The sequence below is a fragment of the Hylobates moloch genome, unplaced genomic scaffold (genome assembly GCF_009828535.3).
Source record: "Hylobates moloch isolate HMO894 unplaced genomic scaffold, HMol_V3 SCAFFOLD_8, whole genome shotgun sequence".
NCBI lineage: Eukaryota > Metazoa > Chordata > Mammalia > Primates > Hylobatidae > Hylobates > Hylobates moloch.
Genome location: NW_026652283.1, coordinates 79,184,652 through 79,211,306, shown reverse-complemented (window position 1 = coordinate 79,211,306; position 26,655 = coordinate 79,184,652). Strand labels below are relative to the sequence as shown.

At 55.0% G+C, this 26,655-nt stretch overlaps 2 protein-coding genes across 5 annotated transcripts in view; both read left to right on the top strand.

Annotated features, from left to right (window-relative positions):
- The window catches only part of SEMA3F (semaphorin 3F), a 34,223-nt gene extending 21,463 nt beyond the window's left edge, over nucleotides 1-12,760 (top strand). For both annotated transcript variants that reach the window (XM_032161525.2, XM_032161526.2), the window contains 13 exons: nucleotides 239-332; nucleotides 6,002-6,121; nucleotides 6,363-6,502; nucleotides 6,623-6,737; nucleotides 6,905-6,974; nucleotides 7,139-7,283; nucleotides 8,310-8,532; nucleotides 9,161-9,249; nucleotides 9,384-9,425; nucleotides 9,607-9,764; nucleotides 9,978-10,045; nucleotides 10,309-10,442; nucleotides 11,394-12,760. In XM_032161525.2, the coding sequence (XP_032017416.1) occupies nucleotides 239-332; nucleotides 6,002-6,121; nucleotides 6,363-6,502; nucleotides 6,623-6,737; nucleotides 6,905-6,974; nucleotides 7,139-7,283; nucleotides 8,310-8,532; nucleotides 9,161-9,249; nucleotides 9,384-9,425; nucleotides 9,607-9,764; nucleotides 9,978-10,045; nucleotides 10,309-10,442; nucleotides 11,394-11,804 (1,809 nt within the window). In that variant the 3' untranslated portion in view covers nucleotides 11,805-12,760. The remainder of the gene's footprint in view (nucleotides 1-238; nucleotides 333-6,001; nucleotides 6,122-6,362; nucleotides 6,503-6,622; nucleotides 6,738-6,904; nucleotides 6,975-7,138; nucleotides 7,284-8,309; nucleotides 8,533-9,160; nucleotides 9,250-9,383; nucleotides 9,426-9,606; nucleotides 9,765-9,977; nucleotides 10,046-10,308; nucleotides 10,443-11,393) is intronic.
- A 2,527-nt stretch (nucleotides 12,761-15,287) lies between these two features.
- On the top strand, nucleotides 15,288-21,366 carry GNAT1 (G protein subunit alpha transducin 1). Of its 3 annotated transcripts, none has more exons than XM_032161555.2 (9): nucleotides 15,288-15,509; nucleotides 16,810-16,852; nucleotides 16,942-17,083; nucleotides 17,184-17,341; nucleotides 17,424-17,552; nucleotides 17,759-17,888; nucleotides 18,166-18,319; nucleotides 18,430-18,621; nucleotides 20,072-21,366. In XM_032161555.2, the coding sequence occupies exons 1-8, from the start codon at nucleotides 15,404-15,406 to the stop codon at nucleotides 18,618-18,620; spliced, it is 1,053 nt and encodes a 350-aa protein (XP_032017446.1). In that variant the 5' UTR covers nucleotides 15,288-15,403; the 3' UTR covers nucleotide 18,621; nucleotides 20,072-21,366. The 3 variants fall into 3 exon arrangements, with proteins under 3 accessions (XP_032017446.1, XP_032017445.1, XP_058298248.1); XM_032161554.2 differs by having other exon boundaries at nucleotides 18,952-21,366; XM_058442265.1 differs by lacking the exons at nucleotides 15,288-15,509; nucleotides 20,072-21,366 and adding exons at nucleotides 16,568-16,661; nucleotides 18,952-20,043.
- The last annotated feature ends 5,289 nt before the right edge of the window (nucleotides 21,367-26,655 follow it).

Sequence of the window (26,655 nt, the reverse complement as noted above, 5' to 3'; positions counted from 1 at the left end):
GTCCCCAGGTCTTCCTTAAGACCTGGGACTAGGAAGCACCTTCCTTGGAGCCCACAGCATGGCCCTGCCCTGGGAGACCTGGCTGGATGGAGTTTAAGGCCAAGGAGCTCTGGGGAGTGTAGGGGGTGGGCTTGGGGTATGCCTGGGGGCTCATTCTCACCCTGGGAGCCTGGTGACCCTTACCCTTCCTGGCTGAGGGACTGGCCTGGACGATGCTGAGCCCTGCTCTGCCTTGCAGGATTACATCTTCTACCTGGAGCCTGAGCGACTCGAGTCAGGGAAGGGCAAGTGTCCATACGATCCCAAGCTGGACACAGCATCGGCCCTCATCAGTGAGTGCCCCCCAACCCCGCTCTACAGTGTCAATGTGTGGCCTCTGCCCCTGGAGATGCGGCATGGCACCAACACTTACCCAAGGGCAGAGACCGTGACTAGGCTGTCCCTGAACTCCCCAAAAAGCCCCACCTGGCAAGGGGGAGAGGGTGCAGGCCAGACCCCACTGTGAGCCGAGGGCAGAGACTGGGTGGTAGAAGCCTCTGCCTGGCCCCTTTGGATGGGGGACCAAGGAAGCCAGGTCCTACTCTGAAACACACAGTGTGGCCTATGCAAAGTCCAGAACCCTCCTGACCACAGGTTTCCTAGAAGAGAAGATAAGCCGAGTGCGTATCGGGGCTGGTCTGAGGGGCAGTCCCATAGCCTGTTCTTGGTGTGTCTGAGAGGCTGGGAGAGCCCTGTAGGGAAGCACCAATGGAGAGTTCTGGCCCTGTGACCAGACGGGGAGAGCATGTTTCTGGTCTGGGTAGGTGTCTGGGAGAGTTGGGGGCTGTTCTCTGAGTAGGGGTCCTGCCGGGGTCTCAGGAGCAGCTGCTGCCCCTAACTGCAGGTTGGGTGAACCCACCACTGACCCTGGCTCATGCACGCTGCCTGTTTTCTGATTGTTCAACACAGTCTGCCTCTCAGAGCAGCTGTTGGGCACTGTGCCACCTCCAAGCCTGGGAAAGGCCCTGGGGTCAAGGGGCAGACATTATTCTCCCCTCTTGACAAGTGAGAAGGTCCCAGCCTGATGGCAGAGCCCAAATCAGTCTGATGAGGAAAGACAGGGCCTGCCCTGGGGGGAGCCTCAGATGTGATATGTTAGAGGCAAGTACATTATTAAATTTTTCAGGAATTTTTTGAGCCAGTTGTTAAAGACAACTATTATTAAAAGTTAAGGCCAGGCTCAGTGGCTCACACCTGTAATCCCAGCACTTTGGGAGGCTGAGGCAAGTGTATCATTTGAGGTCAGGAGTTCGATACCAGCCTGGACAACATGGTGAAACCCTGTCTCTACTAAAAAATAAAAAATAAAAAACATTTTTTAATTATATAAGTTTACAATTAAACATTAAAACAAAGGTAACAACAATAAAAAGTAACAAACACTCAAAACTAGCCGGGTGCGGTGGCTCACACCTATAATTCCAGCACTTTGGAAGACGGGGCGAGCGGATCACCTGCGATCAGGAGCTCGAGACCAGCCTGGCCAACATGGTGAAACCTTGTCTCTACTAAAAATACAAAAATTAGCCAGGCATGGTGGCGGGTTCCTGTAATCCCAGCTACTAGGGAGGCTGAGGCAGGAGAATCACTTGGAGGTGGAGGTTGCAGTGAGCTGAGATCGTGCCACTGCACTCCAGCCTGGGCAACAGAGCGAGACTCCCATTTCAAAAAAAAAAAAAAAAACTTGAAAATTGAAATTGATCTATGGGCTGCAGAATGGATGTTGTGTTAGCAGGCATGAAAACGACATTTGTCTCCTTGCACACCTCCATCAGAGCTCTGATGGAGACCAAGACCAATGAGCAGTAATATTTTGAAAGGAATCTTTTTTTCTGAGCAGTGGGTTTAAAATATTCAGAAAACTGGCCAGGCACAGTGGCTCACGCCTGTAATCCTAGGACTTTGGGAGCCGAGGTGGGTGGATCACTTGAGGTCAGGAGTTCGAGACCAGGCTGGCCAACCTGGGTGAAACTCTGTCTCTACTAAAAATACAAAAATTAGCCAGGTGTGGTGGTGTGCACCTGTAATCCCAGCTACTTGGGAGGCTAAGGCAGAAGAATAGCTTGAACCTGGGAGATGGAAGTTGCAGTGAGCCGAGATGCGCCACTGCACTCTAGCCTGGGCAACTGAGGAGACTCTGGCTCAAAAAAAAAAAAAAAAATCGGTAAACCATGATGTAAGCAGATGTGCTGTCATTGAGGCTTTGTTGTTATTTATAAAGCTCAGGCAGAGTAGATTTTGCATAATTCTTTTTTTTTTTTTGAGACGGAGTCTCGCTCTGTCGCCCAGGCTGGAGTACAGTGGTGTGATTTCAGCTCACTGCAAGTTCCGCCTCCCGGGTTCACTCCATTCTCCTGCCTCATCCTCCTGAGTAGCTGGGACTACAGGCACCCACCACAACACCCAGCTAATTTTTAGTAGAGACCGGGGTTTCACCGTGTTAGCCAGGATGGTCTCGATCTCCTGACCTTGTGATCCACCTGTCTCGGCCTCCCAAAGTGCTGGGATTACAGGCATGAGCCACCGCGCCCGGCCATTTCACATAATTCTTAAGGGCCCTAGGGTTCTTGGAATGGTAAATGAGCACTGGCTTCAACTTAAAGTCACCAGCTGCATTAGCCCCTAATAAGAGAGTCTGACTGTCGTTTGAAGCTTTGAAGCCAGGAATTGATTTCTCCTTGATAGCCATGAAAATCCTAGATGGTATCTTCTTCCACGAGAAGGCTGTTTCTTTCTTTTTTTTTTTTTTTTGAGATGGAGTCTCACCCTATTGCCCAGGCTGGAGTGCAGTGGCACCATCTCGGCCTACCACAACCCCTGCCTCCTGGGTTCAAGCGATTCTCCTGCCTCAGCCTCCCAAGTAGCTGGGATTATAGGCACATGCCACCATGCCCGGCTAATTTTTGTATTATTAGTAGAGGCAGCATCTCGCCATGTTGACCAGGCTGGTCTTGAACTCCTGACCTCAACTGTTCCTCCCACCTCTGCCTCCCAAAATGCTGGGATTAGAGTTGTAAACCACTGGCCCTGGCCAGAAGGCTGTTTTATCTACATTGAAAATCGTGTTTAGTGTAGCCCCCTTCCTCCATGATCTTATCTAAATCTTCTGGAAAACTTGCTGCAGCTTCTCCATCAGCACTTGCTACTTCACCTTGCATGTTTATGTTTTGGAGATGGCTGCTTTCCTTAAACCTCATGGACCAGCCTCTGCTGGTTTCAAACCTTTCTTCTCCAGCTTCCTCTCTTCTCTCAGCCTTCACAGAATTGAAGAGAGTTAGGGCTTTGCTCTGGATTAGACTTTGGCTTAAAGGAATGTTGTGGCTGGTTTGATCTTCCATGTAAACCAGTAAAACTTTCACCATATCAGTGATAAGGCTGTTTCACTGTCTTATCATTTGTATGTTTACTGGAATAGCCCTTCTAATTTCTTTCAAGGACTTTTCCTTTGCATTCACAACTTGGCTAACTAGTGCTAGCGGCCTAGTTTTGGACCTATCTCAGCTGTCAACATGCTTTCCATACTAAGCTTAATCATTTCTAGCTTTTTTTTTTTTTTTTTTTTTTTGACAGAGTTACACTCTGTCCCCCAGGCTGGAGTGAAGTGGCGTGATCTCGGCTCACTGCAACCTCAACCCCCCGACTCCCTGCTCCCCGGTTCAAGTGATTTTCCTGCCGCAGCCTCCCAAGTAGCTGGGATTATAGGCGCCCACCACCGCCTCTGGCTAATTTTTATATTTTTAGTAGAAATGGGTTTTGCCATGTTGGCCAGGCTGGTCTCCTGACCTCAAGTGATCCCCTGCCTCAGCCTCCCAAAGTGCTAGTATTACAGGCATGAGCCACTGCACCTGCCCATTTCTAGCTTTTGACTTAAAGTGAGAGATAATATGACTCTTCCTTTCACTTGAATACTTTTGAGGCCATTGTGGGATTATTAATTGATCTAATTTTTTTTTTTTTTTTTTTTTGAGACAGAGTCTTGCTCTGTCGCCCAGGCTGGAGTGCAGTGGCGCGATCTCGGCTCACTGCAAGCTCCGCATCCCGGGTTCACGCCATTCTCCTGCCTTAGCCTCTCCGAGTAGCTGGGACTACAGGCGCCCGCCACCACGCCCGGCTAATTTTTTTTTTGTATTTTTTAGTAGAGATGGGGTTTCACTGTGGTCTCGATCTCCTGACCTCGTGATCCGCCCGCCTCGGCCTCCCAAAGTGCTGGGATTACAAGCGTGAGCCACCGCGCCCGGCCTAATTGATCTAATTTTAATATTGCTGTGTCCCAGAGAATAGAGAGGCCCAAGAAGAGGGAGAGAGATGGGGGAATGGCCAGTAAGTGGAGCAGTCAGGACACACACAACATTTATCGATTAAGTTCACTGTTTTATATGGGTGAGGTTCACGGTGCCCCAAAATAATTGCAATAGTAACATCAAAGATCACTGATCACAGATCACCATAACAGATAGTTTGAAATATTGCGAGAATTACCAAAATGTAGGCCAGGCGCGGTGGCTCATACCTGTAATCCCAGCCCTTTGGGAGGCCGAGGCAGGTGGATCACCTGAGGTCAGGAGTTCAAGACCAGCCTGGCCAACATGGTGAAACCCCGTCTCTACTAAAAATACAAAAATTAGCCAGATGTAGTGGTGGGCACCGGTAGTCCCAGCTACTTGGGAGGCTGAGGCAAGAGAATTGCTTGAGCAATTGCTTGAGATGGTGCAACTGCACTCTAGCCTGGGTGACAGAACAAGACTCCGTCTCAAAAAAAAAAAAGAAGAATTACCAAACTGTGACACAGACACAGAGACACAAAGTAAGCATATGCTGTTGAAAAAATGATGCTAACAGACTTGCTTGACACAGGGTTGCCACAAACCTTCCTTCTGTAAAAAATGCAGTATTTGCAGTGCACAAAGCCCAGTAAACTGAGGTGTGCATATGCTTCCTAATTCTTTCACTACACTTTATTGTTAGCTATGCTCTTTTTTGTATTTTTTTTTCATTTTTGTTTTTGTTTTTTGAGACGGTTGTCTCACTCTGTCACCAGGCTGGAGTGCAGTGGTGCGATCTCGGCTCACTGCAACTTCCACCTCCCGGGTTTAAGCGATTCTCCTGCCTCAGTCTCCTGAGTAGCTGGGACTACATGCGTGCACCACCACGCTCAGCTAATTTTTTTTGTATTTTTAGTAGAAACAGGGTTTCACCACATTGGCCAGGATGGTCTCGATCTCTTGACCTCATGATCTGCCTGCTTCAGCCTCCCAAAATGCTGGGATTACAGGAGGCATAAGCCACCATGCCCGGCCTCTTTTTTTTTTTTTTTTTTTAAGATGGAGCCTTGCTCTGTTGCCCAGGCTGGAGTGCAGTGGCGTGATCTTGCTCACTGCAACCTCCGCCTCCCTGGTTCAAGCAATTCTCCTGCCTCAGCCTCCTGAGTAGCTGGGATTACAGGCGCCTGCCACCATGCCCGGATAATTTTTGTATTTTAGTATAGGTAGGGTTTCACCAGCTTGGCCAGGCTGGTCTCCAACTCCTGACCTCAAATGATCCACCCACCTGGGCCCCCAAAGTGCTGGGATTATAGGCATGAGCCACTGCACCCGGCCTATTAGCTATGCTCTTGAGGTGATTTACATTTGTTGTGTCTGTGGGGGTAGAAATACCGTACAGTGGTGTTGGCAGCTCTTCCTGATTTTGCTTTCAGTGACCTCAGGTTGGTAGCTTGAAATTAGTCATGGCAGGAGTATTCACACCACAGAAATGGGCTATTGCTACTAATCAGAGCTGATCGTTACTAATCCCAACCTTCCCAGAGCCAGTGGTGAAACACTGACCAGCACTCCACTGGAGATAGGATCATGCCCCAGGGAGCCTGAGCAGGGAGATAAGGCCCTGCCCTGGAAGTCATCTGAGCTGTGCCCTGGCCCTAGCAAACAGCAGCCCCCTGACTGACCCACTGGCCCACCCACAGATGAGGAGCTCTATGCTGGTGTGTACATCGATTTTATGGGCACTGACGCAGCCATCTTCCGCACACTTGGAAAGCAGACGGCCATGCGCACGGATCAGTACAACTCCCGGTGGCTGAACGGTAAGCGCAGCCCCAGGAGCCCTTCCGTGGCCGTGTGTCTGGGATGCAGCAAGGAGGTAGTAAAGAAGCACATGTGGGGGAAGTGGGGGACATGTTTAGCCTATGACTGCCTGGGGCAGGGGTAGTTTCTTATCTGGAGAGGAGCTGGGGGTGTTCTTGTACCTGGCTGGGGATTCTGTTGGAGAACATCAGGGGCACCATCAGAGTAGGGGCTCACCCAGCTGACCCCTGCCACCTGCAGACCCGTCGTTCATCCATGCTGAGCTCATTCCTGACAGCGCGGAGCGCAATGATGATAAGCTTTACTTCTTCTTCCGTGAGCGATCAGCAGAGGCGCCGCAGAGCCCCGCTGTGTACGCCCGCATCGGGCGCATTTGCCTGGTATGCATTGGCAGAGCCACCAGGCTGCCTCTTCCACCAGTTCTGGCTTCATCAGCCCTGCTCCAGCCAGGGCTTGGGGTCAAGAGCTGATCTGACCTGGCCTCTTGCCCCACTCCCCAGAATGATGACGGTGGTCACTGTTGCCTGGTCAACAAGTGGAGCACATTCCTGAAGGCGCGGCTCGTCTGCTCTGTCCCGGGCGAGGATGGCATTGAGACTCACTTCGATGAGCTCCGTGAGTGCCCAGCAGGCAGGCAGGGTGCTCTGGCAACAGCAAGAAGGATAGAGGCTGGATGGGTGGTCAGGGTGCCTTTGGTGGGCCCCCTCCCCTGTGCAAGAGTGGGTGGGGCACAGGGGCTCCCACCCAAGGTACCCTCCAATATCTTCTCCCTCTGTCCCCAGAGGATGTGTTTGTCCAGCAGACCCAGGACGTGAGGAACCCTGTCATTTACGCTGTCTTTACCTCCTCTGGGTGAGGCTGTGGTCAGGGCCAGCAGTGGCAGGGAGTGGCCCTGTTGGGGGATTATAACTCGTGGAGAACCCCAGCCCAGTGGCGAGCTGTGGGGAGGGGGCGGTTTGGGGAGGGGCCCTAGGTGGAGGGTCTGTCCCGCTCAGCAGCACCTGCCGTGCCCACAGCTCCGTGTTCCGAGGCTCTGCCGTGTGTGTCTACTCCATGGCTGATATTCGCATGGTCTTCAACGGGCCCTTTGCCCACAAAGAGGGTCCCAACTACCAGTGGATGCCCTTCTCAGGGAAGATGCCCTACCCACGGCCAGGCACGGTAAGGACCCCACTCATCCTGCCTCTCCCCTTCCTCTTCTTCTAAGAGGCCTCTGGGTCAGGCCCTTTGCAACATGGGCCCCACCATCATGGCCCTCCCAGCCAGGGGAGGCGGTGAGCCGTAATGCACACACAGATGGGCCTTCACACACAGTGTCAAGCTGTGGAGGACCCCAGACAGGATTCTGGGACAAAGATGGTGGGCTGGGCGTGGTCGGCTGCTCCTCAGAGGGTCCTCTGTAGGGCTGTTTGGGAGCCGAAGGTTGGAGGGAAACGTCTTCCCCGTGGACGCTGGAGGCAGGCTGGAGGTTGGCTCGGCTGAGGAACAGGAGGCAAAGAGCTGGGGAGGGGCAGGGCCAGGCCTCAGGCAGGGTCTTAGAGGTCACAGAGGCGTGTCACTTTATCTTGATGTGACACCGGCTGATGCGGGAGTCTAAGCAGGAGAGCAGCGGATCTGACCCAATGCAGTTCTGACTCCATGTGGTCAGGACTGGGATGGAGAAGCTGGTCTCAGTGGGGGACAGGGGAGGCTTCCCTCCAGAGGTAACCTGGAGTCAGAAGGATGGGCCAGAGGTAAGCTGGCCATAATGGGGGGCAGGCTGAGCCCAGGCTCAGGGGATAGCTTCAGGAAGGAGGAGAGTGAGCCTGGAGTGTGCCAAGGACGTCGGGGCCTGCAGTCCAGCTGTGCAGGAGGGAGACGGGTGAGACCCTAGGAACAGCCAGAGAGGAAGGAGATGACAGGGTGGGGAGGCAGACATGGAAGGGAGTGGTCCACTTGGCCAAATGCTGCCACGAGGTCATGGCACATGAGCCCAGGGAGGTGGCTGTGGCATTTGGCCACGTGGGACCTTGGCCGGAGCAGGACCTGTAGAGGTCAGGTGCAGGGCAGAAACCTGGAGAGCAGGTTTGGGGAGAGGAGCAGGTTGAGGTGGTGGGGACAGACATTGCAGTGGCCTCTTCTGAAGCTAATGGCTGCAGCCTGCCCTGCCCAGGCAGCCTGGGACTGACACTCACCACCTGTCCACAGTGCCCTGGTGGAACCTTCACGCCATCTATGAAGTCCACCAAAGATTATCCTGATGAGGTGATCAACTTCATGCGCAGCCACCCACTCATGTACCAGGCCGTGTACCCTCTGCAGCGGCGGCCCCTGGTAGTCCGCACAGGTGCTCCCTACCGCCTCACCACTGTTGCCGTGGACCAGGTGGATGCAGCCGACGGGCGCTATGAGGTGCTTTTCCTGGGCACAGGTACCCACTGCTGCTCCCAGCCTCTCCCACGCTGGGCCCACCGGGTGCGGGGTGCAGATAGATCCTTGGGGCTGGGGCTTGCCCTGCTAGGGCTTGCTGCAAGCTCATCAGAGTCACCTCTTCATCCTCATCCTTTGGTGCCTTCTCCCTATTGCTGGGATAACAGAGGCTAGGGGTGAGAAAACCCCATTCCCACCTCCATCCCCAGGGGCCCAGGAGAACAGGGCCACTGGGCATCTGGGAACTTATGTATGGCAGGAAAGGGGTGGAGACAGATGGTAGACACCTCCAGGATACACAGGCCATACACATGCTCATGTGTGCACACACATGCCACAGTGCACCCCCTACAGTTCCAGCAGCCCAAACACAGGAGAATGCATGCCCCAGTGTCCTGTTCTCAGCAGGGCCCAAAATCAGGGTCTGGGTTGGTGGGGGCAGACCCTGGCCATGACCCCCTATGTCCTGGGCCAGTCCCCTTTGACCTGGGGAAACTCTTCCACCTTGGCACAAAGCTCCAGCTCCAATGCCCTAGGGGGGTTTGGGCCCTGGTGGGGGAAGGGGCTGAGGCTGGTACCCCTTCCCCAGCATCCCCAGCCCCACTGAGGCCCTGCCCGGCCCGTTCCAGACCGTGGGACAGTGCAGAAGGTCATTGTGCTGCCCAAGGATGACCAGGAGATGGAAGAGCTCATGCTGGAGGAGGTGGAGGTCTTCAAGGTGGGTGTGACACCACCCAGTCCTGACCTCCCCACCTTTACCCTCCCCCCAGTCCCAGCCTCTGACCTGAGACCTCTAGGTCAGGGCAGGGAGGGGGTCCCTGGCATCCCAAGCTGATCTTTATCTTTTTCTAGGATCCAGCACCCGTCAAGACGATGACCATCTCTTCTAAGAGGGTAAGCCTTTGGCGAGGTGGGCCAGGGATGGGGACAGGGCCTGCATCCCCTCAGGGTCATGCCCTTGGCACAGGGATGGGTAAACTGAGGCATGGAACAGGGATGAGGAGCCCAGCCTAGCTGGCTGTTGGTGGGGCTGGCTATGGGACAGGAATTGACAAGGCCCTACCCTTTGCCCCAGCAACAACTCTACGTGGCGTCAGCCGTGGGTGTCACACACCTGAGCCTGCACCGCTGCCAGGCGTATGGGGCTGCCTGTGCTGACTGCTGCCTTGCCCGGGACCCTTACTGCGCCTGGGATGGCCAGGCCTGCTCCCGCTATACAGCATCCTCCAAGAGGTGTGGACCCCTAGACACCTAGAATTTTAGCAACCAGTCCCAGGGCCCTATCCTAGGGGATTGGGGGTGCATGTGATATTACCCTAGGGGGGTCTTATGGGTAAGACATCACTGCCCTGGGGAAAAAGGGCCCTGCCCTGGAGTCAGGGAGATACAGGGAACTGGGGGGGCAAGCTTCCTGGGAGCACTCCTTCAGGGGCTATCCTCATCCAGGCGGAGCCGCCGGCAGGACGTCCGGCACGGAAACCCCATCAGGCAGTGCCGTGGGTTCAACTCCAATGGTGAGTATGCTGGGCCTCACCGTGGGGTGCTGCTCACACTGCAGAGCCCCACGCAGCCCACGAAGCTGCTCACAGGGCCCCCACTGTAAGGGTGCTCTGATGGCTAATGGAGGGTGGGGGCTAATGGAGATGGGATATCCCTAGTTGCCCCATCAACACAGAGCTCTACATTGGTGAGTGGGTGCCCTTCGGTGCCTGCCCCAAAGCAGCCAGCAGGCTGCCCGGAGGTGATGCTGATTTGCAAAATCCCTCTCACTCTAAAGCCAACAAGAATGCCGTGGAGTCTGTGCAGTATGGCGTGGCCGGCAGCGCAGCCTTCCTTGAGTGCCAGCCCCGCTCGCCCCAAGCCACTGTTAAGTGGCTGTTCCAGCGAGATCCTGGTGACCGGCGCCGAGAGGTGAGTTCCTGCGCCCAGTGCTGCACCGTGGACGCGAGAGTCCTTGTGCAGTGGTGAAATGTAGTAGAGGAGTGATCTGGAGCAACTCTCATGCTGTGAAACCCCTTCCAAGCTCCCTTCCCTACATGCAAATCCTTTGAGTGAAAACAGTTACGTGGAAACTCCATGGGATTGGCCTCATTCTATGGAAAGTGTTTCTAGGTATGCCTGTTCACATGAAAATTCCATACGCATACCACATTGGGGGTGTACCTTCTACAAAAACATCATGTGAGTGAGCTCCAGTATGTGGAAATTCTATGGGGCCCTCATTTTATGGAAATGCCCTACAGGTGTCCCTGTTTACATGGAAATTCTATGTGGTTATCCCAGTTGGATATTCTCATTAAATGGAAATTCTGGCTGGGCGTGGTAGCTCACGCCTGTAACCCCAACACTTTGGGAAGCCAAGGCAGGCAAACTGCTTGAGGTCAGGGGTTCGAGACCAGCCTGGGCAACATGGTGAAACCCTCTCTCTACCAAAAATACAAAAATTAGCTGGGCATAGTCATGCATGTGGTCCCAGCTACTTGGGAGGCTGAGGTGGGAGGATGGCTTGAGCCTGGGAGGCAGAGGTTGCAGTAAACCAAGATCATTCAACTGCACTCTAGCCTAGGCGACAGAGCCAGACCTTGTCTCAAAAAAAAAAAAAAGGAAATTCTGTGTGCGCTTCAAATTTTCCTCATTGTGCAGAACCTCCTTATGGTCATCCCTCCTGAAATGGAAATCTGTACAGATGCCTTATTCAAATATCTCTCATTATGTGGAAACTTCATGTGGTTTTTCTGGCATATGGAAATCCCACATGGGTGCCTCTACAAGGAATGGCCACAAAGGTGGTCTGATCTGGTCGCTGGCTAGGGCCATAGGGTGGTCACAGAGCCTCTGAACCCCTTCTCCTTGCCCCTGCAGATTCGTGCAGAGGACCGCTTCCTGCGCACAGAGCAGGGCTTGTTGCTCCGTGCCCTGCAGCTCAGCGATCGTGGCCTCTACTCCTGCACAGCCACTGAGAACAACTTTAAGCACGTCGTCACACGAGTGCAGCTGCATGTACTGGGCCGGGACGCCGTCCATGCTGCCCTCTTCCCACCACTGTCCGTGAGCGCCCCACCACCCCCAGGTGCAGGCCCCCCAACGCCTCCTTACCAGGAGCTGGCCCAGCTGCTGGCCCAGCCAGAAGTGGGCCTCATCCACCAGTACTGCCAGGGTTACTGGCGCCATGTGCCCCCCAGCCCCAGGGAGGCTCCAGGGGCACCCCGGTCTCCTGAGCCCCAGGACCAGAAAAAGCCCCGGAACCGCCGGCACCACCCTCCGGACACATGAGGCCAGCTGCCTGAGCCCTGCCATGGGCCAGCCTAGCCCTTGTCTCTTTTAATATAAAAGATATATATATATATATAAAAAATATCTATATTCTATACACACCCTGCCCCTGCAAAGACAGTATTTATTGGTGGGTTGAATATAGCCTGCCTCAGTGGCAGCATCGTCCAAAACTTAGACCCATGCTGGTCAGAGATGGCAGAAAACAGAGCCGGCCTAACCAGGCCCAGCCAGTTGGTGGGGCCAGGCCAGGACCACACAGTCCCCAGACTCAGCTGGAAGTCTACCTGCTCGACAGCCTCCGCCAAGATCTACAGGACAAAGGGAGGGAGCAAGCCCTACTCGGATGGGGCACGGACTGTCCACCTTTTCTGATGTGTGTTATCAGCCTGTGCTGTGACATAGACATGGATGCGAGGACCACTTTGGAGACTGGGGTGGCCTCAAGTGCACTCAGAGAAGGGAAGAAGGGGCCATCACAGGATGCCAGCCCCTGCCTGGGTTGGGGGCACTCAGCCACGGCCAGCCCCTTCCTGGGTATTTATTCTCTATTTATTGGGGATAGGAGAAGAGGCATCCTGCCTGGGTGGGACAGCCCCTTCAGCCCCTTCTCCCCTCCCCACCTGGCCAGGGCAGGGCCACCCCACTCTACCTCCTTAGCTTTCCCTGTGCCACTTTGATTCAGAGGCTGGGAGCATAGCAGAGGGGCCAGACCCAGGCGGGGCTGACGGGAGGCCCCAGCTCTGAGGGGAGGGGGTCCATGGTAGAGGCCTGGGGCCGGTAGAGGCTCCCCAGGGCTCCCTTATGTCCACCACTTCAAGTGATGGGTGTGGATGTAATTAGCTCTGGGGGGGCAGTTGGATAGATGGGTGGGGGCTCCTGGTGGCCTTCTGCTGCCCAGGCCACAGCCGCCTTTGGGTTCCATCTTGCTAATAAACACTGGCTCTGGGACTAGACTTTGGCTTCTCTCCTTGGTCAGGGGATTTAGAGCCACACTTGGTGGGCCTGGGGAGCCAGGTGGGGGGCTGGGAAGGGAGTAGATTGGCTCCATTTAAAGAAACCCAACATGTAGAAACTACATTTAGTTTGACAAACCTGGGCTGCTGCACCACCCCAAACACTTGGGTAGTGCGAAGGGCTGCAGAGAACCCCCAGGGCCCACTCACTCCTCAGGGTCAGGGAGGGTGGATGGAACCTGAAGGCTGAAATGGCACAAATGAAATGGCCTCACTCCTGGACAGATCCCCATCATCCAACAGAGTGGGTGTAGAAGCTGCCAGCCTGTGGTAGGAGCCAGCATTCACTTCCCACGCATACTATTTAGAGACAGCCGTTAGTGCTCAGTGTCTGGGGCCCCGGCACCCCCTTGTGGTCTCTTGAGTCTGTGGCAGAGTTGAGTGCTGAAAGGCAGCCAGGTTCCAGGGAAGGAGTCCAGCCAGGAGGCTCAGGGTGCCTGGAGGAGCCTTTGAGAGCCCAAGATTTGGGTTTTCCTGTGGAAGTTGAGGGTGGGAAATCTCTAGAACCTGGGAGCTCAACACTTCGGGCTCAACCTGAACAATTTCTGCCTGGCAGTGAGCCCTGCACCTGAACAGAGCACCAGACCCCCTAAGCTGAGGCAGGCAGGCCCTGGAGATAACCTTAGGCAGGCCTCAGAGCACCCACAGCAGACAGAGCAGGAGCAGGATAGGTGAGCCCCATTCCTCTATACCCCAGAGAGCACTACACCTGCTCTGGGATGCAATTTCTCCACCTGGCAACAGGCCTGCAAAACATTCTCTGGAAGAGCCTGGCCACCTCTGCAGATTAGAGACTGTGTTGCACCCAAATTCAAGTGAACATATAGGCACAGGCACCTGCAAGCATGCGTGCACACACACAGTCATACACAGGCAGAGATGGACATGCACAGGCACACATATGCTCAGGTACAAACAGGCATGTTCACACCCCTGCATATAAGCAGGTGCACACGTGCGAACCTACACAAACTGCAAAACACACGAGCCTATGTATGTATGAAGAGAATACACAAAGCATATTCACACATGCATACACATGTATATACATGTGCACACATACATAAGCATGCGCACAGGCACGTGATTCCTATAAGAGCACATGCACTTGCAAAGGCATAAACGCAGGCACACATGAACACACAGGTATTCATGCACAAACAGCAAAAGACACACCCATGGCTGGGCAAGGTGGCTCACACCTGAATCCCAGCACTTTGGGAGGCTGAGGTGGGTGGATCACAAGGTCAGGAGATCGAGACCATCCTGGCCAACACGGTGAAACCCCGTCTCTACTAAAAATACAAAAAAAATTAGCTGGGTATGGTAGCATGTGCCCGTAATCCCAGCCACTTGGGAGGCTGAGGAGGGAGAAGCTTGAACCAGGGAGTTGAAGGTTGTAGTGAGCCAAGATCGTGTCATAGCACTCAAGCCTGGCGACAGAGTGAAACTCTGTCTCAAAAAAAAAAAAAAAAAAAAAAGACCGCCCGGGGCGGGGGCCCCCCGTAATACTAGCACTTTGGGAAGCCAAGGCGGGCAGATCACGAGGTCAGGAGCTCAAGACCATCCTGGCTAACATGGTGAAACTCTGTCTTTACTAAAAATACAAAAAAATTAACCTGATGTAGTGGCGGGCACCTGTTGTCCCAGCTACTCAGGAGGCCAAGGCAGGAGAATGGCGTGAACCCAGGAGGTGAAGCTTGCAGTGAGCTGAGATTGCGCCACTGCACTCCAGCCTGAGCAACAGAGCGAGACCCCGTCTCAGGAAAAAAAAAAAAAAAAAAAAAAAAAAGACACATACACCGAGGCACACAGAGCAGATATGCATGCCCACCACAGTCCGTTGGAAGCAGAGGACCTCCTTGGGGCAGCTCCAGACTGTGATATGGGATGAATGCAATGCCCACTGTTTCCCTCTCTCTGGATTCCCTGCAGATCATAAAATCCCAGTCCAGAGTCACCCAGCCCTTCTTAACCACTTCCTACTGTGTGACCCTTTGAGCCTCTACTTCCTCATCAGTAAAATGAGACTGATGACGTGGGCATGCATCCATACTCCAGGGCCAGTGTGAGCTTATAAGATAAGGAGTGGTGCTGAGCCCGGTGCCGGGCAGGTGGCAGGCATGTTTCTCCCAATTATGCCCTCTCGCTGCCAGCCCCACCTCCATTATCCTCACCCCAAGGGCTCAAGGTTCTGCCTTCCCCTTTCTCAGCCCTGACCCTACCGAACATGTCTCCCCACTCCCAGGCAGTGCCAGGGCCTCTCCTGCAGGGTTGCGGGGGCAGAAGGACAGCAGGAGTGCAAAGTCAGCGGTTGAGGGATTGGGGCTATGCCAGCCTGATTAGAAGGGTTGGGGGTGCTGAGCTGGATTCACCTGTCCTTGTCTCTGATTGGCTCTTGGACACCCCTGGCCCCCAAATCCCACTAAGCAGCCCCACCAGGGACTGCCCAGGTCCGTAGAGAGCCAGTTGATTGCAGGTCCTCCTGGGGCCAGAAGGGTGCCTGGGAGGCCAGGTTCTGGGGATCCCCTCCATCCAGAAGAACCACCTGCTCACTCTGTCCCTTCGCCTGCTGCTGGGACCATGGGGGCTGGGGCCAGTGCTGAGGAGAAGCACTCCAGGGAGCTGGAAAAGAAGCTGAAAGAGGACGCTGAGAAGGATGCTCGAACCGTGAAGCTGCTGCTTCTGGGTAGGGGTGTGGGCCCAGGTGGGGCCACTGCCACCAGGTCATTGGTCTGGAGGCAGGCAGGCAGCCCTTCTGTGAAGCAAGGGCTCCCTGGGAAGCAGTATGAGCCTGCAACAGGGTAGGGCAAGGGTGGGAGCCCTGGCCAAGCAAGGCCAGGCCTGACAGGTGGTGTCCTAGTCGCCCAAGGCTGGACATCCCACGAAGCCCCTCTCCAGACGGCTCTGCTTCAGGTGACCCACCCTCCCCAGAAGTGCGTGCCAACCACACTCTTGCACGGGTGTGTGAGGCCGACTTTTCCATGGCTGGGCTCCCGCAAGCTTCATGCAGCCTTTGGTTTGATAGGCCTGCTGGGCAGTGCTCAGAAGCCAGGGCCCTCACTGGGAGCCCGTTATTGGGCTGCTACTTTGGGAAGGGGATGGCCATAGTCCTCCTGGGAGTGGGGAGCCTCTAGGGCCACCGAGATCCACAAAGAATGGCCCTCAGGTGCCAGAGGGCTGTGGCTGGTAGACCTACAAAGCAGCCAGAGGGGCTGGCGGGTACTGAGGCCCAGTGGGAGTAGATAAAGCCGTGTCCACTGGACCATGGGCAGTGAGGAGAGATGGGGCTCACCCAGGCCTGCCTCAAGGTCACTGCCTGACCTCTCAAGGGGAAAAAGCGGCTTCAAGAGGGGCTCCACCCAAGCTCCCCAGGGTCTGGTCAACCAGCTGGGGGTGGGTGAGAGACCAAGCCAGCCCCACTTTCCCCCAAGGCAGAAAGGCTAAGCCGGAAATCTCATTAACTGCGCTCAACGCCCTCGCAGGGGCAAGCTCAGAAAGGATGTCAACTCTGCCCTCCCTCCTACCCAAAGGAGCTAATTCCCTCTGAGCCTCTTGGAGACATCCGCACCCCTTCAGGTGAAATGCAAAGGGTTTATCCGCCTCAAATAACCCAGTGCATGCAGTACCAGAGGCTCCCACGAGGTGGCGATGACGCTCCGGGATTTCTTCATTGTAGTCTCACAGCATAATAAAGGCTGCCTGTGCCGGGGTCTTGGGGACTCCCCTGTCCCAGAACAGTTGAGGTCGTTGATTCCCCTCGTTGGCTTCCTTTCTTCTCTTTCCTGGCATTTGCAAACCTTGTGACTTCAGGATGTCAGGACATAATTTGGATGGGGGGGTAGGTGTGGCTACGGGGTGGGGGCTGGCGCTCAGGCCTCTTCGCTGCGGGTCCACCCTGCCAACTCTGGAGGGCCCTGTCCTCCCAGCCTCCTTGCGGGAGGGGGCAGGCTGGTCAGCGCAGCTCTGAGGCGCCGCGTCCCTTTCAGGTGCGGGTGAGTCCGGGAAGAGCACCATCGTCAAGCAGATGAAGTGAGTGCCCCTGCCTGTCCCGAGGCCCCTGGGTCTGGGTCCTTCCCCACTTCCCCACGAGGCGCTGATTCTGCTCGCCTCGGCCTCAGGATTATCCACCAGGACGGGTACTCGCTGGAAGAGTGCCTCGAGTTCATCGCCATCATCTACGGCAACACTTTGCAGTCCATCCTGGCCATCGTGCGCGCCATGACCACACTCAACATCCAGTACGGAGACTCTGCACGCCAGGTGTGCCAGGAGGCGGGCTGAGCGGGCCTCTGGGGGACCCGAGGCTCGCGGCTGGGCCCGAGTCCCTGGCCGCCACCAGCCACTCTCACCCTGCCCCCAGGACGACGCCCGGAAGCTGATGCACATGGCAGACACTATCGAGGAGGGCACGATGCCCAAGGAGATGTCGGACATCATCCAGCGGCTGTGGAAGGACTCCGGTATCCAGGCCTGTTTTGAGCGCGCCTCGGAGTACCAGCTCAACGACTCAGCGGGCTAGTGAGTGCGCGGGCAGCGCGGGGCGCGGGGCGCAGGGAGCCCTCCACGCCTCCCCACCCACCCACGGCCGGGTCTCGCGCAGCTACCTCTCCGACCTGGAGCGCCTGGTAACCCCGGGCTACGTGCCCACCGAGCAGGACGTGCTGCGCTCGCGAGTCAAGACCACTGGCATCATCGAGACGCAGTTTTCCTTCAAGGACCTCAACTTCCGGTACGACCCACACGCTAGCCCAGGAGGTCACTGCCCCAGGCCCCGTCCTGCTCCGGGGACCCCCTGCTATAGACCCTGCCCCTTCCCTGATACCCCGCCAGCAGAAAGGGTGGTAGTCCCAGCCGAGAGCTCCCCGACCAGCACAGGGCGAGGGGATGCTGCCTGTGGGGCCCGGGGCGCGGGTTCAGGCCCCCGCGGCCCCGCAGGATGTTCGATGTGGGCGGGCAGCGCTCGGAGCGCAAGAAGTGGATCCACTGCTTCGAGGGCGTGACCTGCATCATCTTCATCGCGGCGCTGAGCGCCTATGACATGGTGCTGGTGGAGGACGACGAAGTGGTGCGTGCCAGGCAGGGCCTGTGTTCCAGGGGCGAGGAGGAGCTGCTGGCCCCTGGAGGCGGAGACCGCGCGCTGGGCTGGGGGAGGGCACGGGAGGGGATGCCGGCCCCGGGCAGCCTGAGGAGGCCGGGAGGCGTTCAGTAGGCCCACATGGGGCAGTGCGGGGCGCCCTCTGGGAGCCAGCTGAGCGGGAAGCCCCGCGTGCCCAGGAGCCCAGAGAGCAGGTGCTGCGGGTCGGACGCGACTCCCGGTGCCCAACAGCTGCTGCCCTCCTCAGAACCGCATGCACGAGAGCCTGCACCTGTTCAACAGCATCTGCAACCACCGCTACTTCGCCACGACGTCCATCGTGCTCTTCCTCAACAAGAAGGACGTCTTCTTCGAGAAGATCAAGAAGGCGCACCTCAGCATCTGTTTCCCGGACTACGATGGTGAGAAGTCCGCATGGCCGCCAGGCGGCGCCCCCGCCCCACGATCGCGGCGCGCACCACCCTCACGGGGAAGGAAGGGCTGAGCCCAGTGAGAGCCCCCGCCCCCGCAGGACCCAACACCTACGAGGACGCCGGCAACTACATCAAGGTGCAGTTCCTCGAGCTCAACATGCGGCGCGACGTGAAGGAGATCTATTCCCACATGACGTGCGCCACCGACACGCAGAACGTCAAATTTGTCTTCGACGCTGTCACCGACATCATTATCAAGGAGAACCTCAAAGACTGTGGCCTCTTCTGAGGTAGGTCGCTGCCCTCTCCAGCCCCTTGCCTCAATACCCCAGCCCCGCCCAGCTCCCCACCCCACACCACGGCCCTGGAGCCTCACCCCCAAATCCTGGAGCCCACTGCCTCCAGGCCCCACCCCAGCTCCTCAGGCCCCACCCCACCGACAGAGGCCCCGCCCCACCCCACAAGTCCCGCCCATTGAATTTCTTTTGGGCCTGCCCCAAGACCTCAGGTGTCACAGCTTCCAGGGCCGCCCCCCACGCCCCACCACACACACACACGCACAATGCCTAAACCCATTTATTTTGGGTCTCAGGGATGCTGACTGGGTTTCCTTTTCACAGGTGCCTGAATTCATGCGTGTCAGTCACCCTGAGACCTGGTAGCCCTAGCTGCCTTGCAGCCCCAACCCCCAGGACCCTATCAGCCCCCTGGGACTCCCGGGCCCCAACCTGCCACCTCACCAAAGCTCTGAGCCCTGCTAGCCTTGAGGCGCGGATCCTCCCCCATACCTCCCACAGTATCCCAGAGCCTCATGCCCCCAACCCCAAGCCCTGCCCTTCACTGCCTGGCTGCACTGGCCTCTAGGACTCACAGCAGCCAGCCCCAGCTAGGAACGGGCAGGACTGGGGGCAGCTGAAGCTCACCGTGACTCAGCAGTGCCCAACTGACCAATCTCCCGCAGCTCTCCTGCCCCTGGGGGCCCACGACTCACCTGGTGGGCCTGGGCTCAGCAAACAGCCCTCCCTCCCAGCGTTTCGTCAAGGACAGGGAATATCCCTCCCACACACACAGGCCAGCTGCTCACCCTGCCACCTCCATGTGACAAGTTTGACACCTGTCTACCCAGAGCCAGTGACTGTCCCTCCCGGCAGCCTCCAAAGGGTCCAAGCTAGCTCTGGCCTCTGTGGCCCCACATAAATAAATTAGTGGGGAGGGGGCAGACCTGGGGGCCCTTGGGTGCCAGAGTGAGACACAGCAGGACCCTTCCCCAAATAGTAGGCTCAGAGCAGCCTCCAGCCTTCTCCAGCAGGATCTGCTCCCCGTGTCCTTGGACAGCAGATCCACAGACCACTTCCCCACCCACACACAGTACCCTGGGCTGGTTGGACAACAGGATGGTGTGTTAAGGGAGGATACTGTTGACACCAGCTATGGCCAATAGCCAGGCTGTCCTGAGGGGTGGCTGGGGACAGAGTCCAGCTCCCTTCGATCAGCCTAGAGGACTCAGGATAGGACAAAGGCCCTGGCTGTGTCCAAAGGGTTCTACCTCAGGTGGGGTTACAAGCAAACCTGGGTGACCCTCTTGTCCCTACCAGCAGCTTCTCTTGCCCCTTCCATGCAGTGCTCCCTGGCAGGGGAAGCTGAGAGCCATGCCTGAACTATCAGGGACAAAGGCCCATGTCCCCACATCCCTGCTCCTTCCTTCCTCATCCAGCACCAAATCTTTGCTTATGTCCACAGGCCAGGGCCTGTGCTGCAGTCGGGGACAAGGAGCTTCTGTCTGGCAAGGCCGGGGTACAATTTGCACTCCCCTCAGCTAGACGCGCAGACTCAGCAATAAACCTTTGCATCAGGCCCCAGCTGTCCTTTCTTGGTGGAGGACTTAATTATCACAAGTCATGGGCATTTATTAAGTGCCCAGTGCTGGGCTGGGCATGAAGTGGGAAGATGGCCCCTCCCAGGAAGAAGTACCTGGCCTGACAAGGTGGGGCACTCTTGGGGGTACGGGACCAACTCATGGCTTTTGAAGGGGGTTGAGGAGAGAGGAGCTGTGGAAAATATTCACTGGGACAGTCTTGGATCAAGAGGGAGTTTTGAGGTGGAGGCTCATTCTGGCAAGGACAGTAGTGTGTACCAGCCCTAGAAACATGGGCCCATGGCCACAGGAGTTCAGTGGAGCAAGAGCAGGGGAGGAGAGACGTGGACTGGTGCCCAAAGCCAGTCGGAGGGCCTGGGCTTTCTCAGAAGGTGATGGAGAGTCTTGGAAGCCCTTGAGGCAGGAACATAATTGCAGGGCTGGGATTAGGGTGAGGGAAGTGACACATACTCACCTTGGGGGCAAAATTTAAGGCGATGCCAAAAAATTTAGTAACCAAGGTAAATAATATTAGTATAATATTTTAAAAAATCAAATGAATGCAAAACCCCACAATGAATGAAATATCAAAATCCAACAGAGGATCCAACAGATGCGTGCTAAGATATATTGGGGCTTGAAGCAAAGGGAAAACTATTTGTTGCTATACGTTTGTAGGGATTTTTTGCCAGTTTTAAAAATACATGCACCATAAAGTTTACTATCTCAGCCACTTGCCAGTGTATAGTTTGGTGGTGTTAAGTACATTCATAATGTTGTACAACCACCACAACTGTTCATCTCCAGAACTCCTTTTCTCTTCTAAAACTGAAACTCTGTACCCATGAAAAAATAACCCCCCATTCCTGCCTTCCCCTGGCTCCTGGCATCCACCATTCTACTTTCCGTCTCTATGAATGTGACTGCTCTAAGTGCCTCAGATGTGTGGGTCCATGGAGTCTTTGTCTTTTTGCGACTGGCTTATTTCACTTAGCATCATGTCTTCAAGGTTTATCCATGTGTAGCATGTGGCAGAATCTCCTTCCTTTTTAAGGTTGAATAATATTCCATTGTATATATTCCACACTTTGTTTATTCATTCATCTATTGATGAATGGTTACATCTGCCTTTTGGCTATTGTGAATAATGCTGCTATGAACATGGGTGTACAAATCTCTCTCCCAGCCTCTGTTTTTTATTATTTTGGTTGTATACCCAGAAATGGAACTGGCAAATCATATGGTGAATCTTTTTTTTTTTTTTTGAGACAGAGTCTCTCTCTCTGTCGCCAGCCTGGAGTGCAGCGGCACGATCTCGGCTCCCTGCAACCTCCGCCTCCCAGGTTCAAGCAATTATCCTGCCTCAGTCTCCTGAGTAGCTGGGACTACAGGCACATGCCACCACGCCCAACTAATTTTTGTGTTTTTAGTAGAGATGGGGTTTCACCGTGTTGGCCAGGATGGTCTCGATCTATCTCTTGATCTCAGGTGATCTGCCCGCCTCGGCCTCCCAGAGTGCTGGGATTACAGGTGTGAGCCACTGCAACCGGCCTCATATAGTGAATCTATTTTTTTTTTTTTTTTGCAACGGAGTTTTGCTCTTGTTGCCCAGGCTGGAGTGGCAATGGCATGATCTCGGCTCACTGTAACCTCCTCATCCCGGGTTCAAGCGATTCTGCCTCAGCCTCCCAAGTAGCTAGGATTACAGGCATGCACCACCACACCCAGCTAATTTTGTATTTTTAGTAGACACGGGGTTTCACCATGTTGGTCAGGCTGGTCTCGAACTCCCGACCTCAGGTGATCTGCCCGCCTCGGTCTCCCAAAGTGCTGGGATTACAGGCGTGAGCCCCTGCACCTGACCCCTTTTTTTAAAAATGAAGTCTCACTCGGTCGCCCAGGCTGGAGTGTAGTGGCATGATCTCAGCTCACGGCAATCTCTGCCTCCCGGGTTTGAGTGATTCTCCTGCCTCAGTCTCCCAAGAAGCTGGGAGTATAGGCACCCACCACCATGCCTGGCTAATTTTTGTATTTTTAGTAGAGATGGGGTTTCACCGTGTTGGCCAGGCTGGTCTTGGACTCCTGACCTCAGGAGATCCGCCCACCTAGGCCTCCCAAAGTGCTGGGATTACAGGCGTGAGCCACTGCGCTCAGCCTACTTTTAATATTTTGAAGAACAGTTTTCCACAGCAGCTATACCATTTTACATTCCCACCAACAGTGCACAGGTGGTCCACCTTCCTCTGCATCTTTTGATGAACTCTTGTTATTTTCTGGGTTTTGTTTTTTTGAGATGGGGTCTCGCTCTGTCGCCCAGGCTGGAGTGCAGTGGCACAATCTCGGCTCTGCAACCTCTGCCTCCCGGGTTCAAGCAATTCTCCTGTCTCAGCCTCCCGAATAGCTGGGACTACTGCTGCACGCCAGCACGCCTGGCCAATTATTTATTTATTTATTTATTTTGAGATGGAGTTTCATTCTTGTTGCCCAGGCTGGAGTGCAATGGTGCAATCTCAGCTCACTGCAACCTCCACCTCCTGGGTTCAAGCGATTCCCCTGCCTCAGCCTCCCAAGTAGCTGGGATTACAGGCATGCGCCACCACATCTGGCTAAGTTTGTATTTTTGGTAGAGACGGGGTTTCTCCATGTTGGTCAGGCTGGTCTCAAACTCCCAACCTCAAGTGATCTGCCCGCCTTGGTCTCCCAAAGTGCTGGGATTACAGGCATGAGCCACCGCACCCGGCCTATTTTTCTTTTTTAATAGTAGTATTTCTTGGTAGTTTTTTTTTTTTTTTTTTTTTTGAGATGGAGTCTTGCTCTGTTGCCCAGGCTGGAGTGCAGTGGCACGCTCTCGGCTCACTGCAAGCTCCGCCTCCCGGGTTCACGCCATTCTCCTGCCTCAGCCTCGCACGTAGCTGGGACTACAGGCGCCCGCCACCACGCCTGGCTAATTTTTTGTATTTTTAGTAGAGACGGGGTTTCACCATGTTAGCCAGGATGGTCTCGATCTCCTGACCTTGTGATCCGCCCACCTCGGCCTCCCAAAGTGCTGGGATTACAGGCTTGAGCCACCGCGCCCGGCCCTCTTGGTAGTTTTGATTTGCATTTTCCCACTGCTTAGTGATGTTGAGAATCTTTTCCTGTGCTTATTGGCCATCTGTATATCTTCTTTGGAGAAATGCCTGTTCAAGTCCTTTGCCCATTTTTGAATTGAGTTATTTTAATGTTGTTGTTGAGTCTTAGAAGTTCTCTATATATTCTGGAGAATAATTCCTTATCAGAGATAGGATTCGCAAATTTTTTTCCCACTCTGTGGGTTGCCTTTTAAACTCGTTTTATGTATTTTTAATGGTTAATTTTTTTCCAGAACATTAAATAGTTGAAAAAACTTGAAAAAGTAGGTATGTTAAAACTCACATTATTTTAAGCTTAAATATTTTATTTATAACTTAAACAGAATTTTTTTTTTTTTTTTTTTTGAAATGGAGTTTCACTCTTGTTGGCCAGGCTGGAGTGCAATGGTGCGATCTTGGCGCACCACAACTTCCGCCTCCTGGGTTCAAGCAATTCTCCTACCTCGGGCTCCCAAGTAGCTGGGATTACAGGCATGCGCCACCACGCCCGGCTAATTTTGTATTTTTAGTAGAGACGGGGTTTTTTCATGTTAGTCAGGCTAGTCTTGAACTCCCGACCTCAGGTGATCTGCTCACCTCACTTCCCAAAGTGCTGAGATTGCAGGCGTGAGCCACTGTGCCTGGCCAGAATTTCTTATAATTCTATTTTCCTGGGTTTAATGGAGACAAAAATAACCAATACTATTTTCAAAATCTGCTTCTTGAAAAAATAATTATTAAGTTTTCATTAAGGCTGGGCGTGGTGGCTCATGGCTGTAATCCCAGCATTTTGGGAGGCAGAGGGGGAAGAATCACCTGAGGTCTCGAGACCAGCCTGGCCAACATGGTGAAACCCCATCTCTACTGAAAACACAAAAATTAGCTGGGCGTGGTGGCACATGCCTGTAGTCCCAGCTACTAGGGAGGCTGAGGCAGGAGAATTGCTGGAGCCAAGAGGCAGAGGTTGCAGTGAGATTGTGCCACTGCACTCCAGCCTGGGCAACAGAGGGAGACTCTGTCTCAAAAAATATATATATTTTTGGCCGGGTGCGGTGGCTCACGCCTGTAATCCCAGCACTTTGGGAGGCCGAGGCGGGCGGATCACAAGGTCAGGAGATCGAGACCATCCTGGCTAACACAGTGAAACCCCGTCTCTACCAAAAATACAAAACATTAGCCAGGCGTGGTGGCAGGCGCCTGTGGTCCCAGCTACTCGGGAGGCTGAGGCAGGAGAATGGCATGAACCTGGGAGGCGGAGCTTGCAGTTAGCCAAGATCATGCCACTGCACTCCAGCCTGGGCGACAGAGCAAGACTCCGTCTCAAAAAAAAAAAAAAAAAAGAAAGGAAAAAATATATATATTTTTTTTCATTAAAACGTGTATATAGGGTCACATATTTTTCCTGGAACCAGTGTGAGTGTGGAGGAGGAGAGGAGTGTGGCTCAGGTCCCCATGAGGCATAGGTTATGTCTCCGTTATCTGACAAAACCAAGGGCTACAAGGCGAGGGGCTCAGTGACAGGGGTTGGGGTCCGAGCGGTTGACCAAGCACAGGCAACGCCCCCACTAAGCCCGTATTGTGGAGGGGTGTTGGATGGGCTGAATTTGCAGGACCTGTAGTGCTTGGGGGAGATGCCCAGGAGGCCAACTGATACTCAGTGCTGGGCAGAAAGCTAAGTGTAGGCAGCATCCTCAATGTCCAGGTGGTGGGGAGCTGTGAGCCTGTCGGAAGCTGGAAAGGGGAGCATGAGGGCACCCAGGCCTGAGCACAGGAAGAACACTGGATGGGGTTGGGAGCCCAGTGTACATGTGGGCAGTGATATTGGTGCTGTTCAGAAGCCTGGGCATGGGGGGGATCTAGCCATTGGTGCAAGACCCCTGCTGGGTGCTGTTGGCCTGGCTGAGCCGGGGCTGCTCATCTCTACTAAAGACCTGCTCCCCAAACAGTTTGCTAGAGTGAGGTGGGATGCGGGTAGTGACAGAGGGAGGTAGTGGGCATGGAATAGGAGGCCTTGAGGAGCTGGAAGTGTTAGGCTTGAGAGGGAGGAAGCTGTCAGGCGAGGTGACTTAGTGGGGCCTTCTGCATAGCCACCTTGTCTTGGCAGAAAGGTAATGCGCTCCCCGGCCTTCCTGGGCAAGGGACAGAAGAGCCCCAACAACATACAGGGGCTGGACCCTGCCCTCCAGGGGGTCCCGCCCCACGTATGCTTCTGACCCTGGGGTCTGGGATTCGGGGTTGGTACTGCTGGATCCTTTGAGTTGGGGACGCTGCCTGGCCTCAAACTGCCCTGTCCATGGCCAGCAAGTGTGGAGGGGCCCTGAGTCTCCCAGCCTGAAACCTGCTTAGCCCTGCTCACCACAGCAGTGTAATTACACCCTAAGGAGCAGGATCAGTGGGTGCCTGATGCCTGATTCACAGTCCAGGGCAGAGGATCAGAGAGCACTGGCCCAGAGTCAGCACAGTGGCCACACCCCAGTCCTGTAGGTGGGGGGCATTTACTGTGGGCACCTCTAGCCACCACCATCCCTGCCTGACCTACAACCTCAAGGTGCCCCTGAGGGCCCCCACAGCCTTCAGCTCTGGCTCTGGTGGGACTAACCTGGCCCGGCCACTGACCAGAGATTAGACAAGCCTGGTGGATGGTTAATGCCACTGACGTCAGGGCCTGGCCGGGTAGCCACTAGGGGTTTGGGCCCTCCCCACAGGCAGTAGCATAGTCCATGTGACCAGGGCTCATTAAGCCGCTTCAGTGGCCAGAGAAGCTGGGGGCCAGATCGCAGGAGAGAGAGGGCAGGCATGTCAGGGCTGTGGGGGCCAGGCCTTAGCCACGAGGTCACCAGCTCTGGGGGCCCAGGCCGGGGAAAGGCTGGATAAGAGGGTTGCCTATGGGTCCCCTCCATACTTCTACACTCTGTGTTGTGACACTAAAGCCCTGTTCATGCCCAAAGAGGAGCCTCCCAGGCACCAAACTGAGCAGGGTATAGTCAGCAGCTGGGGTGTGGTAATAGACCCTGAGGTGTGGGGGTGAGAACCACCTTCTCCTGAGGATCTCAAACCCCCGATCATGAGCCCAGAAGGAGCGTGCAGGGCCTCCGCCCACCAGGGCTAGCCAGACGTCCAGGCTCCTTTCCCTCTGGCAGAGCTCCTTTCTCCATCCACAGTGCCCTTCCCCTCCCCACCCTGGCTTGTGCCTTTCTTCCCCTTGGCAGAGCAAGTCTGTGGGCTGCTTTGCCTTCAGGCTCTCCTTGATTTGCGCCCTCCAACCTCGCAGGCACTTTCCCATCTAGACCACCTGGAGACAGCGCTTGGAGACACTAGGGCTGGGGCTGTGTGGGTGGGGTGACAAGAGCAGCAAGAGC

Excerpts from the sequence above, each read along its gene's own strand:
- GNAT1 (XM_032161555.2), top strand. The coding sequence starts at position 15,404 with ATGGGGGCTGGGGCCAGTGCTGAGGAGAAGCACTCCAGGGAGCTGGAA. Across the intron at positions 15,510-16,809 it reads CGTGAAGCTGCTGCTTCTGG|GTGCGGGTGAGTCCGGGAAG; the intron begins GTAGGGGTGTGG and ends CGTCCCTTTCAG. Across the intron at positions 17,553-17,758 it reads TTCAAGGACCTCAACTTCCG|GATGTTCGATGTGGGCGGGC; the intron begins GTACGACCCACA and ends GCGGCCCCGCAG.